This window comes from Aythya ferina (genome assembly GCF_964211825.1).
Source record: "Aythya ferina genome assembly, chromosome: 2".
NCBI lineage: Eukaryota > Metazoa > Chordata > Aves > Anseriformes > Anatidae > Aythya > Aythya ferina.
Window position 1 is genome coordinate 157,257,516 of NC_140297.1, and position 14,565 is coordinate 157,272,080.

General features: G+C 43.1%; 1 protein-coding gene across 9 annotated transcripts in view; it reads right to left on the reverse strand.

Moving 5' to 3' along the window:
• Positions 1-14,565, reverse strand: part of PTK2 (protein tyrosine kinase 2) — a 191,343-nt gene that overhangs the window by 94,094 nt on the left and 82,684 nt on the right. For all 9 annotated transcript variants that reach the window (XM_084510085.1, XM_084510080.1, XM_084510084.1 and 6 more), the window contains one exon: positions 4,863-5,029. In XM_084510085.1, coding sequence (XP_084366211.1) covers positions 4,863-5,029 — 167 coding nt within the window. The remainder of the gene's footprint in view (positions 1-4,862; positions 5,030-14,565) is intronic.

A 14,565-nucleotide genomic window follows, 5' to 3' on the forward strand; every position in this document is an offset into this window, starting at 1 on the left:
GGAGGCAGGCACACACGACCCAGAAGCAGAAAAGCAGAGCGCTCCCTATCACCACCTCAAATTCATCACCCTCTATCCCCTCCATTTCATCACTGAATACCACTGCAGAGATTGAAATAGAACAAATCTATATAAAAAAAGACCCATTTACACTTTTTTCTTTGTTCTGTAACCCATTACGTCTCAGTTGTCCTGCTACATTTTAATATCAACACCACTGTGCTCTGAAAGCCATCCTTACTGTTCCTCCTCATTTCTCAGGTGCACTTTCTCCTATTCTTGGTGCTTGCTTTTGCTGTTTCTGAGCAAAAAAAAAAAGAGTATTCAAAAGTGAAGATCCAGCCTCTGAAAAAAGGAAAGCGGGGTGACCTGAGACCTGAATGCAGCAGGGTTATCCACATTGCTTCCCGGTTAATTAAAAGCAGCTTCGTTATGCCCATTCCTTTCACTCTTAAAACAGTCTGACAGCTGAACTGGAGCTGAATTTGAGCAGATCGCTGGATGCTAACACAAAATCCACTACCTATTGTATTACTGTTAGGATTATTTTGTACTAGGGACTTGCAAATACGTAGCGGAGGCTGATGTGCAACTTGAGGGCATTCGCATGGCATAAAAGAATTGAAACATCAAACCAAACCAAAGAAAAAAGAGCAAAATCAGCTAAAGAAAATTCAGTATCATCCAAACAGAGGCCACTTGTCTTGGGTACAAACCTCTGACTGGAGCAGGGCCACATGTGAGGAGGAAGAATCCTCCCTGGGCAGCCTGGCCCAGTGCTCCGTCACCCTCACCGTGAAGAAGTTCTTTCGCATGTTGGTGTGGAACTGCCTGGGCTCCATTTTGTGGCCACGGCCCCTTGTCCTGTCCCCACAAACCACTGAAAAGAGGTTGGCCAAATCCCTCTGACTCCCACATTTAAGATATTTATAAACATAGATGAGATCCCCTCTCAGTCTTCTCTTCTCAAGGCTGAACAGGCCCAGGTCTCTCAGCCTTTCCTCACAGGGAAGATGTTCCAGGCCCCGTATCATCTTTGTGGCCCTCCACTGGACTCTCTCCAGGAGATCCCTGTCTTTTTTGTACCAGGGACAGGTACAGATTAATGACAGGTTCTAAAGATGGGATCAATATTTCACACCACATGAATGAAAAGACCCCTTTATTTGGTCTTCCAAAGTACAAAGAACAAACACTGGCTAAACACCATTGCTCACCCTGCACCTCTTCTCCTATTTTTCAATCCTGCAAACAGAAATAAGACATCATTCAGGCCTGAAGAGATGGATATGGAACTTATCTCAAACCTCAAAGATTCAGTCACCCTTGTAAAGAGGTAAGAAAATCCAGGAAAAGCAGCATTTCCTATCTGCAGTGGAGCAGTGCCTGCTCCACTGAGGAGCCATAAAACGTATTGCTTTTTGCAACAGGACCTCATGAGCAAATCGAGCAAAGTCAAAAAGCTGGGCTGGGCCAGCAGTAGTGACCTTCATTACCTATTTATAAACCAATCTCTGACTACACTTATGGGAACGAAGAACCTGATTTCCAAAGGCCAGCTCAAGGATGGGCTCGATTTTCAATATCCTGTAAATTTACCCTCTGAAACGCAGCCAGCTGAAGAGGATGCCAGGTCCCTTCTCACAGCACTGACCTGCTCGCTGAGCCAGTCAGCCAGCTAATGTTCACCTCCCTTAAGTTCACTAAAAACACTACCAGAAGACTTGTGGGGAAGCTATCCAAACTTACAGCACAGGATTGCTACGTTCTGGGGCTTCCTTCGGGGTATTTATCTATTAAACCTGAAGCATGAGCGATGTCCTGTTACGAGGAACACTTTTACCCACACCCCTATAGAGCTGGAAGAGCCCTACCCCAGGAGGAACAACCTGTTCCAAGAGATCTCATTTGTTACACGAACCTTTTTTGATTTTCCCCCTTTTTTGGGACAAAAAAAGAAGGCCAAGAAATGAAACAGTGCTTTAGCTGCTGTGATTGCCGAGTCTGATCAAAAATGACCAGGGCTGATGCTGTGATTTAAGAGTCCTGCATCCTGGTAATCCTATTTTACCCCGCTGTACAAGGATAAAAATGACAGTTAAGGGAGGAAGCTTCTTTCATCTTTTACCCTCGTGCCCTTTGAAACATCCAATCATTAAAATAATCCTACAAGTGAAGAGGAGTTTCTTCATTAAAAAACTGAGTTTAATGCAGTGCCCAGCTCTGCCTTGCTGGCATAAACACGGAGAGGAAACCTGAAGCAAATAAATCAAAGGCACTCCGGTCTTTCTTACCTTCCCATAAAAGAGCACTGGGATTTTGTTTGTATTCCTCTTGTCATCTGGGACCGTCTTGCACACACAGCTGCACAGAGCTTCACACAACCAAATGCTTAATGAAGAATTAACAATTTATGCTAGGGCAAGATAAACCTACCAGCAGCAGTGTTGGTGGAATTCAATAACGAACAAAACTCTCAGGCTGCATCTGGACGACCCCAGTTATTCTACAGCAACTGCATGAAATCATCCTCAGATTTTACAAATGCTTCTGTAGTGCTAAACCTTGGACATCTCCAAGATAAGGCAGTATTGCCCAAACTGACATAAAGCAGACTCCAGAATATTTATTTCCCGAAAAGTTATCACAAACAAATAAGCACGCAGTTCCAATAATTATAACGCTGAAAACTTTTCGGCACCAGGACTGAGATACATTTGGAATTTTCTGATGCTAGGAGGAGCTATCTTCATTTCCAGAGATTAAAACAAAAGGGATAGAGAATATTTTGTCTGATATGGTTAGCTAGCATGAATATTCCCAAAGCGAAGGTGCAGTTAATACACAGCTTCAATGTGAATTTTAGTGCCCATCTTTGTAGGGAAAACTGAAGTATCAGGTCTCTACTCATTATTTTTTTAACCACAAGATAGTTCAACATTTGCTATCCCATCCAAAATACAAACGTTTTTTTTTCGCAATGAGGAGGTCAAAGGAGTACGTAAAGGCAAACATGAGGGTGGGGAAAAAAAAGACTTGCAGTAAGCAGTGATTTCATGCTCGTCTTTTGCCACGTAATTGAGGTTACCCCCTGGCAGTCTGGCAAAGCTAAATCGTGTGTGCTCCTGCAGCTCAGCTGCTTGCCATAGGGAGAGGGAAGAGAATTTGAAATGACAGCATTTTGGGCGACCTCATTGCCCTGCTGTCCACTATTATTTACTCTTCCTAAGCTCTAGCTACAGCTGTGTCATCCGAGGCAGGGCCACAGCCCTGCTGTTCCCCATCACTAACCCATCCTCTACAGGACTATAAATAGTGCAGGACGAGACAAGAGATGCCTACACGGGAGATGGATTTTACTCTGGAAACTTTTGCCTACGTCCTACTGACGAACGGTACAACTTCTAGCATCTGGATCAGTCCAGGAGAATGTTTGAGATCTTATTTCGGAGCACTGAATGTACAGCCCTTTAGATTTAGATAATTAAAAAAAATAAATCACATGAGAGGCAGTTATTGGGTTATTAATACTATAGGAAGCTTTTCATTTAAGACCCATCCCAAGACTCCTCTCCCTTAACTAATCTAAATATTTTTACAAGTACTGTCATATGATCTTAAACACTCTGTTTTATGGTATTACAAATATGACAGCAACGTTTTGATTATGCACAGCAAATCTCCACAGGTTTCAAAGGTATGTCAGCTGCATGTATTCGATAAAACATAAAATGACTCCCTGGAAAGGCATTGAATAATTTACGTCTTATCACAGCTCTTTCATGAGTATTTTATCCAATTCCTTTCCACAAACTTCAAAACAATCATTTACCTTGGCTTTTAAAACTGATTAACTCTGCTCTGCAATGCGTACCACGTGAGTTGCACCACGTAATAAAAATGGAACTGGCACTTGTACACTATTTAAGAAATTTCAAACAGCATAAATAATTCACATCTTACAGGCAGCGTGACTCTCAGGGAAGGGATTCAGGAATCCCTTACTTCCCAAGCTGTGATTTCACAGTATTATCAATGAAAAATTTATTGTGTGGTAAAGAAGGAAAAATATTGATGCACATCCCAGAAAATAAATGTAACATCCCAGAAAATAAAATGTAACATGCATAAAAGAGAACATGCTACATTTCTGACACCCAAGGTTTAAATATTTCTGATTTGTTTGCTGTGTGGAAGTCAGGACACTAAAGAGAACATATGAACTGTGACTTCTGCTGGTATATGAAGCTAACTCAATTTACAAGAAATTAAGACTATTTACGAAAATTCTGCAGAAGATAATAATTGCAGCCTTCGAAATAACAGCAACTTTTGCACAAATTGTGGTTATGAACATAAAACACAGTGAAAAACATGCACAAAACCCCTGCAACAACCTAGTAAACCACAATATTTTTTATTTTTTTTTTTTTAATTTATGTATCAAGATCTCTCCTTTTCTGTTTTAGAGGTATGCTTACACCACAGATACACTAAGATTCTTGTACTAAAACTTTAAGGATAACAAGACGTGAGATGGGGCTCACTGGATGTATCACAGGTTTTGCAGACTTTCAGGACAAATGTCTGAGATTTCTGCCCCTACTTTATACTCCTCTAAATCCCAGGTTAGACCTATCTGTTCTCCGTTTGCAGGAAACCCCTTCCAACAACAACAAACATTTTTTTTTTTACCACTTAGAGCTCTTCAATGTGAAAACCATTTTACCCTGCTCCCCCAAAAGAGGATCTTCCTTAATAAAGCACATGATAGAGCTGACTTTTATGACTAGGCAAACACTCACAGGACTTGATTTTGACACTAATGTCAAAAAAATTGTCAAAAAAGTTTATGGCCTTACTTCCATTCTTCTGGAGGGTGGGCTTGTTCGAATTTCTCCCTCACGTTGGACACCCCCATGTCCAGGTGTAGCCAGTGAACCTCCTCAGACTGCAGATGGCTGAGCCGCAACCCATAGCAGGCCACGTTTTTCACTTTTTGACTGTCCACAATCTTCTGAATTATGCCCTAAAACAGAGAAACACACATGTTACAGCTTGTAAAGAGTGTAAAATAAATACATATTTAAAAAAAATCCTACAGTAAGGCTTTAAAATGTAACCAGGTCATACACTATACGAAATATTAAGCAATAAATCAGATAGCATCTTTATTAAAAATAATAAACATCTTAAGCTCCTGTTTAAGATAAAGCATTTACAGTTGCTGATGCTTTACTGGCACAGCTTCAGAAATCACTGCATAAAAAGGTTTCTATGCATCTTATCAGAATTAAGCCACTATTCCTTCTATGTAAAATAAAATAACAAAAACCAAACTATAAGAAGCAGATTTGTGGATGAAAGTGAAATTTATTTGTCCAAGAAAAAACATCATCAGCCTTTAAAAAATCTGTCTACATCTGGAAAATTACGTTAGATTTTCACGCTGCTTAGTGCCTGAGCAGCCAGGATTTAAGCAGGTCACAGCCCCTTCATTTCATTGCCCCCCAGCTGATTTGTTCCTGAGCTTCAGCACAGATCCCATACAAAATGAGGGAATTGACAATTACTGAAGAAGACCCTCAAAAAAAACCACCGAGGTAACCTTCCGAATTTGAGGATCTCCTGCCAGGGAGAGGATCCATGCAAAAAGCACCCTACAGCTTGCCTCTTTCCTTCCCAAATGAAAAGTTTAAGATGCGGTAACTAAAATCGAGATGTGTTAACAGAGAATGGATTAGCAACCTCTCAAGCGCCGTGTGCCGGGCTGTCCTGCTCTTAGCCAGATTAGAAAGTCAGCAGGAGACCAGAGCTGCAGCCTCACAGCCTGCTGGAAGGTAAAACGTGTCCCTGGCAGGCTGCAGAGCCCTGCCAGGGCTGAGTTCCCAGCTCAGCAGGAGCACGGGCTATCGCCGCTCCCAGGCGCTGCTTTCAGGAAATCATCGTCCTCTGCTGCTGACCCTGTAATGAGCTCGATGCATCCTTCTGAAAACGCTCGTGTGGGCATGCATGCATGCACAAATACACAGGTACAGCCACGAGCTGCTGAGTCTTGCACAGGATTTCAGAAAACACGTAGGCAACAGGAAGTTTTGCAGGAGCCAGGTGCGAGCTGTTGGAGCTGCTCAGGCAAAAGTTTGCTACACCATGACACTGTTTCCCCAAATTCATGAGTTTATATCCCAAATAAATCGTTTTAAGACCTCGATTCTGCAAATTAAGCATGCAGAAAACAGCAAAAAATATCAAAGAAGCATTATATCTGAATAGAGGGGGAAGTTGCTACGTGTAGGAGTGGAACCATGCTTTTGGTGAGCGTGCTGGCGCATCTTATCAAACTGCAACCTTGGAAAGATCTTGCTACAGGAACAGAGTGCACAGTGAAATGCAAAATAAAACTGTTTAAAGCCTACAAGAAGGAAAGACAAAGTGTGTTGAGTAAGTTTAGACTGAGTTAGAAGCAGTGCCGTGAGCCCAGCACCCTGTCTCCATCCTTCTCCTCCTCCTCGGTACCAGCGGTGCCTCCAAACCCTTGTGCTCCTGGCCAGGAGGTGCCAAATCCTCACTGCCAAGTAAATTGCGAGGCTGATGCTTGCAGGAAGATGGACACAAACAGCAAAGTGTGCGAGATGCTTGCGGAGGACTTTATCATATAGGAAGGATGCCTCAGAACATGCTGGACAAGTCAAGCTCTGGGAGCAGCCGCTACCTGCTGGCAGCACCACGCCAACAAAGCAGCGAGAGCTGAGCCCAGGAGCCAACCTGCTGGGACAAACGTCCAACACAAACGAAAACGAGCTCCCTACAGGCTGGTAAAACCACTGAAGGAAGAACCACAGCGGCCAGGGCTGGATGCCCGGGGAAGAAGCAACACCAGACAAGCACACAGGCACTGCCCGAAGCACTCTGCCAGCCTCTGCCTATTTTTATCCCGAGGATTTCCTGCGCCAAGCCTCGTGTCATTCATCAGCCCTCAGTGAGACTCTTCCAATTCCTTCTCCGGTCTCTCCGTAAGGCTGTTAACTTCCTCCACTCTTCACCAACCGCCTGAAAAGGTCTCTTACCCAGACAGCGGGCAGGTTCAGAGCTGAATTAAAGGCATTGACCGCAGGGTACAAAACGGTTAAGTTTGTTTCTTGCCTCTATTTATGGCTCTTTGTGTAAGGGAGCAAATACTGCAGCAGAGTTGCCAGTATCCAGGGAAACACACAACAACCCAGCACTCTCAGAAGCCACAAAGAGAGGAACTTGTAATTTAACCTCTTCTTCACCCAGAGGGCTGTCTCTGCTTAGTCAGGGAAGCCTGGTATTTTGGCAGGCGTGCTTTCCCCTGAAGGGCACACCGCCAGCTCTTCCATGCGCACGCAGCCAGAAGAGATTCATTCATTCTCCTCGCTTACTGAATGCTGAGTGAGTAGAGGACGTAGCACGCAGCCTTTGGTTCTGGAAAGCCAACCCTTCCCACGTCTCTGGATGCTGTCAGTCCGTAGTGAAAATGGGTGTGCTTGTTCTTAACAGACAGCCAGGCCTGCTGTGATAAGAAATGGCTTCAGAAGGAAAAAAAAATAAATCATTTTTCTATGACCATGAACAACCAAGAACACTGACGAGTAAGGCAGCTGAAACCATGAGCATCTCAGGAAAGAATCAGGCTGGACATTTAAGAGCCTCTAATTTTCAGGTTGAGATTTCAGAAGGACAGAAGAAGCCAGATATCTTCATTTCTGCCAAAAGCAAGCGAGATTTTCAAGCCTCTCTCCCTTTTACGCTATCACAGAATCATAAAGGTTGGACAATTCCAAACCTATCACAGAATCAACATAAAAACACATATGGATTTTTAGTATTATTTATTTCAGCAGAGCACAATAACCTCTCTGGTCAAGCAGTTAGTACCACACTGAGAAAATAAATAGCAAGAGACCACGCTGCATCTCAAGAAAAAGTTGACTACCAAACGCTACGGAGATCTCAGTATTGATGGAAAGGGGTCAAGTGTTTGAAAATATAATCGAAGAACTACTATGTATACCCAGAAAGGAAGAAGTGATGCTTTATGTGTAACAAACACGTAGGTTTCTTCCTCTTTTTGGTTTAGGAAATCCCAGAGAGCTCATTCCACCACAGCAGGAATCAAGAAGCAGAAGTAAGGCACCGTGGCGGTCAAGCTGCTCAAAGTGCCTACGGCCAGTCGGCAGGGGAAACCTCTCAAATAAAACACCTATTTGCTTCTTCACTTCTTTATTAACGTATCAGGAAAGGTGAATTTGAACCGTGTAGAGTTTCAAACGCCGCGTGGAGCCTCCTCGGGTCGTGGGCAACCTCCCTGGGCCAGGCTGAGGTGCCAAACAAAGCCACTGCCATCGCTGCGGGACGGGTGACGGCTCCTCTGCCTCGCCAGAAGTACGCCTGGTGTTCTTCACAGGCCTGGACCAGAATGCTCAATCAGCAGTTCCCAGACAAATAATTTAACTGCTTGAGCACCACACAATGGGGACTGAACACCCAGCTGGGCTACGTCCCAACAGTCTTTGAAGTGGAAGCGCTGCCAAAGAAATCTGAAGTCTCTGCAGGCTCGACTGCAAGCAGCTTTTTAGCTCAGGAAGCTCCTCAGGTGTGTTCTTGAGTGAAAATACACACAGGTAAGCAACATCAAAGTTTCATCCTTGAAAACAAACTCACTGCCCCAAAGCCATCCCTGATAGAAATACCGGTGGGAGAGCTGCACCCCAAGCAGACACCTACATCAAAAGAGGATTTTATCTGGGTGTAAGCAGGGCACCTGCACGGGCATAAACTCCTGATAGAAATGTTCACTTGTCCCTTGTCACTCTCACCTAAACATAGGCCAACCGTAATGAAGTCACACGACCGAACGCAAGCTGAGTGCTGTTTACTGCAATCACATCGCCTTTAATTAGGTTTGCGGAGCTGACATTTACATCCCAAACAAAAAATAGGCTGGTACAGCTGAGCAGAAGAGAATGGGAAGCCCTTGGAGGAATTTCCTATCAGTAACAGGTGATAGGTCACCTCTTCCCTCCCTTTAGCCCAGAGGAGAGGCAAAAAAAGCTTTTTCTACAGCTAGCAAACCGGGCAGCACTAAGATTTATTCCTTCATCCAAACAACCCATGTATTCAACACAATTAACTCGCAAAACAGATTAATATTTGTCCTCTGTTAGGAGGAAAAAGTGTCCAGAAATTGAACTGACAATACGGGCTAGTTAGGAAGCTGTTGAAAAAATCAAGAGAGGCCAGAGGAAGGCTCACGGCGCAGGATGATAACCTCGGCTCTTGCAGCATGCATCAATATCATCTTCTGCTCCTGCAAACGAGTGAAAATGAATTGCTTGCTTGTAAATTAACCAAGCTGATGTGCTACTATGAATAAATTGAAGTTGGAATAATGCTCTTCTCCCAGGGCGACTACAAACCTAATTTCCCTATTTAGCAGGAAGGAGAAAGTCTCCTGCACTAGAAAAAGTCTTTAAGCGGCACCTCCTACACAGGGACACAGTGTCAATGTTTGTGAGGCTCTCAAAATATGTCAAATGCTATTTATATATCGCGTATTATCATTTCTGGTGAGAGATTTATATGGGGAGCTTAAACGAAGAGCTGAACAAAAGGAAATGACAAAGCTCTGGTGCAAGTTAATTTTAAAATTTCCATAAAAGAAAACTCCAGAACGCCTTCGCAAACCAAGTTTTGACCGAGCATCACCCCCTCTGATGATGCTTGCCCAATATTTGAACAGCAAACCCCTCACCTCTGTTTTTAAACACTGTTGTTTTTTTCCTCTCTCTTCGCTGCACCGATCCCACAAACACGTCCCACAAAACACGGATCACTCATTCCAAGTGCCAAGTAATGGAGGACCTCTGGGCACGTGCGGGTAAATGCACAGCTGGTACCTTTCATCCTAGGATATCCAGAGCATCCACAAGTAAAGCAGGCACTCTGAAGACCAAAGGTGGTTTTGTCTGTTACAATTAGTTTGATTATAACTTGTATACCTTCATTTTTTATGCTGCTTCCATTTGCAGGTCTGTAGTTGTGTTCTTGATAACTTTTTTCAAGCTCTCAGAAGCAAAGTTCATAGTAATTAAAAATTCAACTATGTCTTCTCATCTGGTGCAATGCAGGTAGGGATACAGTGGAGAAGAGGAAGATAAAACAGTAAATGCTACTTATTTTCCATCTCCTTTGTGACACCAGGATGGATTTTGTTTACTTCTACACAGATGTAATTGATGTTAGGAAGTAGTGTGCTTGCTCCAGTCCAATTCTACTACGTCAGAAGGTTCCTGTGGCTCTAAGCACATGTATTACTGTGTATATATGGCAATTAGATTCAGATGTGTAGCCCTTGCTGCATGCAGCAGACTTCTACCAATCAAAAAATCCTCATCTGGCACGGTTTTCAGTCCTGCTGGTGTTCACAGGCTCTTTGCCCTGAAGATGAAAGGGCTTTTTCTGTGGCCAACCTGCTAGCCCCATACCACATGACCATGAGAACCTATTAGAAAAGAGAAACCTACTAGATAAAACCTACTGTGTAACACATCAGCAATCTCCTTTACAAATAGCAGTAGATAAAATAGATTAGAACAGCCTTGCAGCGTGCCAAATCCCCTAGAGCTCTTCAAGGTACCTCTTTGGTTTAGGTGGAATATATTTGGCCCATCCAGCAGCTGGGAAGCCACGTTTCTGGCTACCTGGCAGTGGCACACTGGTAGCCCGTCGGGATCAGTATCACTCAGATCAGCTCTGCTCCAGACTAGCCACAGGATCCGCTGTCTTTTGTCCATAAATCAAGTCAAAATAAGGTGGGTTACAAAATGGGGAAAAAGGCTTGAAGGACAGAGAGGAAGGCAAAAGGGTGCAATCCTGGCTAGAAGCAAGTCTCACAGACTGAAGCTTGACTGATAGGCCTCTAATCCCCTCCAGATAGGTAATATCCTTCTTGATGTGTGGTTGGAGTCCAGGAATGCTGCAGTGGATGATGAGGGATGCTCACAAAAAGCTCTAACAGCCTGTTCCCTGGTGGTGCAGTCACTGCAGACCCGAGCAGTGCCAGCACCAACAGGCATTTCCTTTCATCCTACAGCCCTCTCAGCTGGGTCCGTCTGCAGGATGATGCAGCTAACAGGACTGCAGGGCTGATCTGGGTTAGAAACGCCACTAAAAGCGATGTCAAAGTGAACGGACTGAGCTTGCTTGGAAGGAAACAAACCTGTGTGACAATTCAGGTGTGATGCAAGTCCGGCAATAACCTGGTTTGAGATTTCTGGTTGTTATTTCTATGCAAATAATGCCACTTTCACCTCTCACAACTACTATTCACAGAATCACAGAATCGTCTAGGTTGGAAGAGCCCTCCAAGATCATCAAGTCCAACCTCTGACCTAACACTAACCAGTCCTCCACTAAACCATATCCCTAAGCTCTACATCTAAACATCTTTTAAAGACCTCCAGGGATGGTGACTCCACCACTTCCCTGGGCAGCCCATTCCAATGCCTCACAGCCCTTTCAGTAAAGAAGTTCTTCCTAATATCCAACCTAAACCTCCCCTGGCACAACTTTAGCCCATTTGTCAAGGATTCCTGAAGGAACCTTTGAGGGCTAGAAGTTGAAAAGATATAATGGATGTGAACTAGACACCTTTGGGGTGGGAACGAACTGCAGTTGACCAAAAAGCTTTGTATCTAGACCCACTCACGCACCCTTTTCAATGGTTCGTTTAACAAAAATCCCCTCTTCCACCCCCCAAACTGCTAAATGGCAACAACGCCTTCATTTCTCCATTCAGTAGGGTAGTTCCAACTTTTCTTCAGCCACACCTGGAAGGAGAAAGGTGATTTACTTGTGACTGCTGATCAAGCTGTGGTGGCACTGCTTGCATTCAGGGCACGTTGGGACCACTGAAATTCCGTTTCGGCAACAGCCACCCACTCACAGGGCCACCCGAGGCTGTGAACAGGACAGAGCGTGCCCTGCAAATCCATTGTTGGCAATATCCTCGTAGACAACACATCCTAACACAAATAGGCAAGATAAACAACCTTCCTTTCCCTGCACTGCAAATACAGACATTGGCAGTGGGAGAGCAATGGTTGCACGTTCAGAAAAAAGCACTTTTTGTTTTGGAAATGAAGCATGTCTGGAGTGTAAAACCAAGGGAAAAAAAAAAGGAATAAAGAGAGCACGCCAGTTCTTTGAAATCCAAGGAAGCATTTCCAAGAATTGAAAAGCTGCCCTTCAATCCATTGGAGAATACAGACTCATCGTTCAGAGCAAACAGCTGTCTTGGAGGGACTAAACCCATCCAGAAAAAACAGAGGTTCACGGCCAGGATTTCATGACCGAGGATTTGCGTATAATGTATACAACTAAAGCACTGCTTCCACTCTGCTCTTGAAAAATGAAAAGAGGGTTTTCCTCACTTTTTTAACCACCAAGCACATCCTTTCCATTGACAAAGGCAAATTTGACTTGATTGGAAATAGATGTTAGAAATCAGGAAAGAAACTTCAACACTTACTTTCCCTTGGTGTTAGAACACTCCACAAAGACCTCCGCTTTACCAGCAGAAATACTTTTTTTCTGGAGATTTCAGCCCAAGTTTAACTTCCTTTGAATACTGGGAAGGTTCCTCGGCTATCATCCCAGTAGCCACGCTAACCAGGGAGAAGTCTTAAAAAACAAACAAAAAACCCCACCTTTTTTCCCCCTCCTCTTTTAACTGCAGAGCTACCTCAAAGATATTCACCACTGAACACTTTCAAGAGTTCATCACAAACAAGCCAAATACCGAAGCCAGCACCAGTCTTCTTCCCAGTTCGTAATTCAGAAGAAACAGAAGCTCTCTTGCAGTCGATCTCCATAAGAGAAGGAAAAAAACTAACCTTAAAGACTATTTTCATCTTAAATTATTGGGCTTGGCTGGACAGCAGTCACTTCAATGGAATGTAGGCCTGTACTCCAACAATGGTTTACTGTTTCTAAAGTAAGTGTCAGGACGTGGTAACACATCAGTGCTAGGTCATTACTACAGAGTACCTGCACTTTTCCACTGTTACTGTCCCAGTCTGACAAAATAAAAAAGCCATCGTATTTGTTAAAAGAGTAAGAGCAATCCCTTCACCTGCCCAAAGTACATTCTTCTGTCTTAGGAAAGGAGAACACAAAAATAATGTTATTTTTTAGAAACAAACATCCAAAGAAATGTGTATGTATGGAAAGTAAAAATTAAGGCAAGCCTCAGGTTACTGGTACTTGTCTGTTCTTTTAAACCAGTTTTTTAAAAATAATATGATATGTTTGTGCTCTAAACGAGGATATGTTGCTCTGCAAATTGAACTCGGCACTGAGTTTCTTAGTGAGTGTAAGTTTTGGAGCCCCAAAGCCCATAACCACAGGTATTTCTGAGTCGAAGAAACCAGAGATGTAATCTCTGCTTTTGTTTTGCAAGTTCCTACATTCTCCCTTGGAAAGATAACCTGCATTTCAAGTACTATATAAAGAACCCTGAGATTTATGGTAGAGACTTGCAAATAAGGTTAAAAAACGGAGACAGTTTTCCTCCCTTCACCCATTAATACACTTTATGAAATTAATCAATCATATTGGATTTCTATTCAAACTAATCTACCTACGTCAGGGTGTAAAGACGTTTCAAATGGCACCCAAAAAACCCTATTTAATGTAAAATAAGTGTATGTTCCCGATGACAATGATTCCCACTGCTGTATGTCTAATTTGTGCGGTCACCAGGCTATCCCTAAACACAGATGGGAGCTTATTCAATTGCCATTAGGCAGATTCTTTGATGATCACCAGCGAAAATCCTTGAATTTCACAGGTCTGCAATCCCTGTCAGAAGACTTAGTCCACTGAGGCATGCTCTTAGGTCTTTTCATACACAGTGATGCTAGAAAGTAGTAAGAAAGGAAGAGCGAGCATTCAAATTTTGTCTTTTTTCCTAAGTCTTCTCTTACACAAAAGAAATTTGCATGGTCAGTAGGAGACAACGTATCTCCTGAGCTCTGGCAGTCCCTTTCGCTTCAGCAGATTGGAATTGTGTCTCTGAAGTGGGATATGAAGTACTGTACAGAGGACACAAGTGATGGATGTGAGGAATGAGCAGGTGGAAACCTGCTTCTACAGCAAGAATATTACAAAAAAAAAAAAAACAAAAAAACAACAATACACCACGGACCAGCAGGCAAGACTGTTCATGGACAATAACTAAAACCAAGCAAACCATGAACTTTTTCATGATTTATCAGATTTATTTATTTTTTTAAGGAAAATTGGTATCATAAAAACATTTGACCTGTTAAAGTGAGCTTTGTTTCAGTTCCACAAGACCCCAATTATATGAGCAAGTGTAAAAAATGGTGAATAAAAGTCTCTGCATAGGATTATTGACCTGCACCTTCCACACAGTGCTGCTTAACTTCCCTCTTCTGAACAAACACTATTTTCATGCATATGTGCATTTCCACCTATCTCAAAGATTACAGATACTTAAAGCTATCCTTCAAACAATCC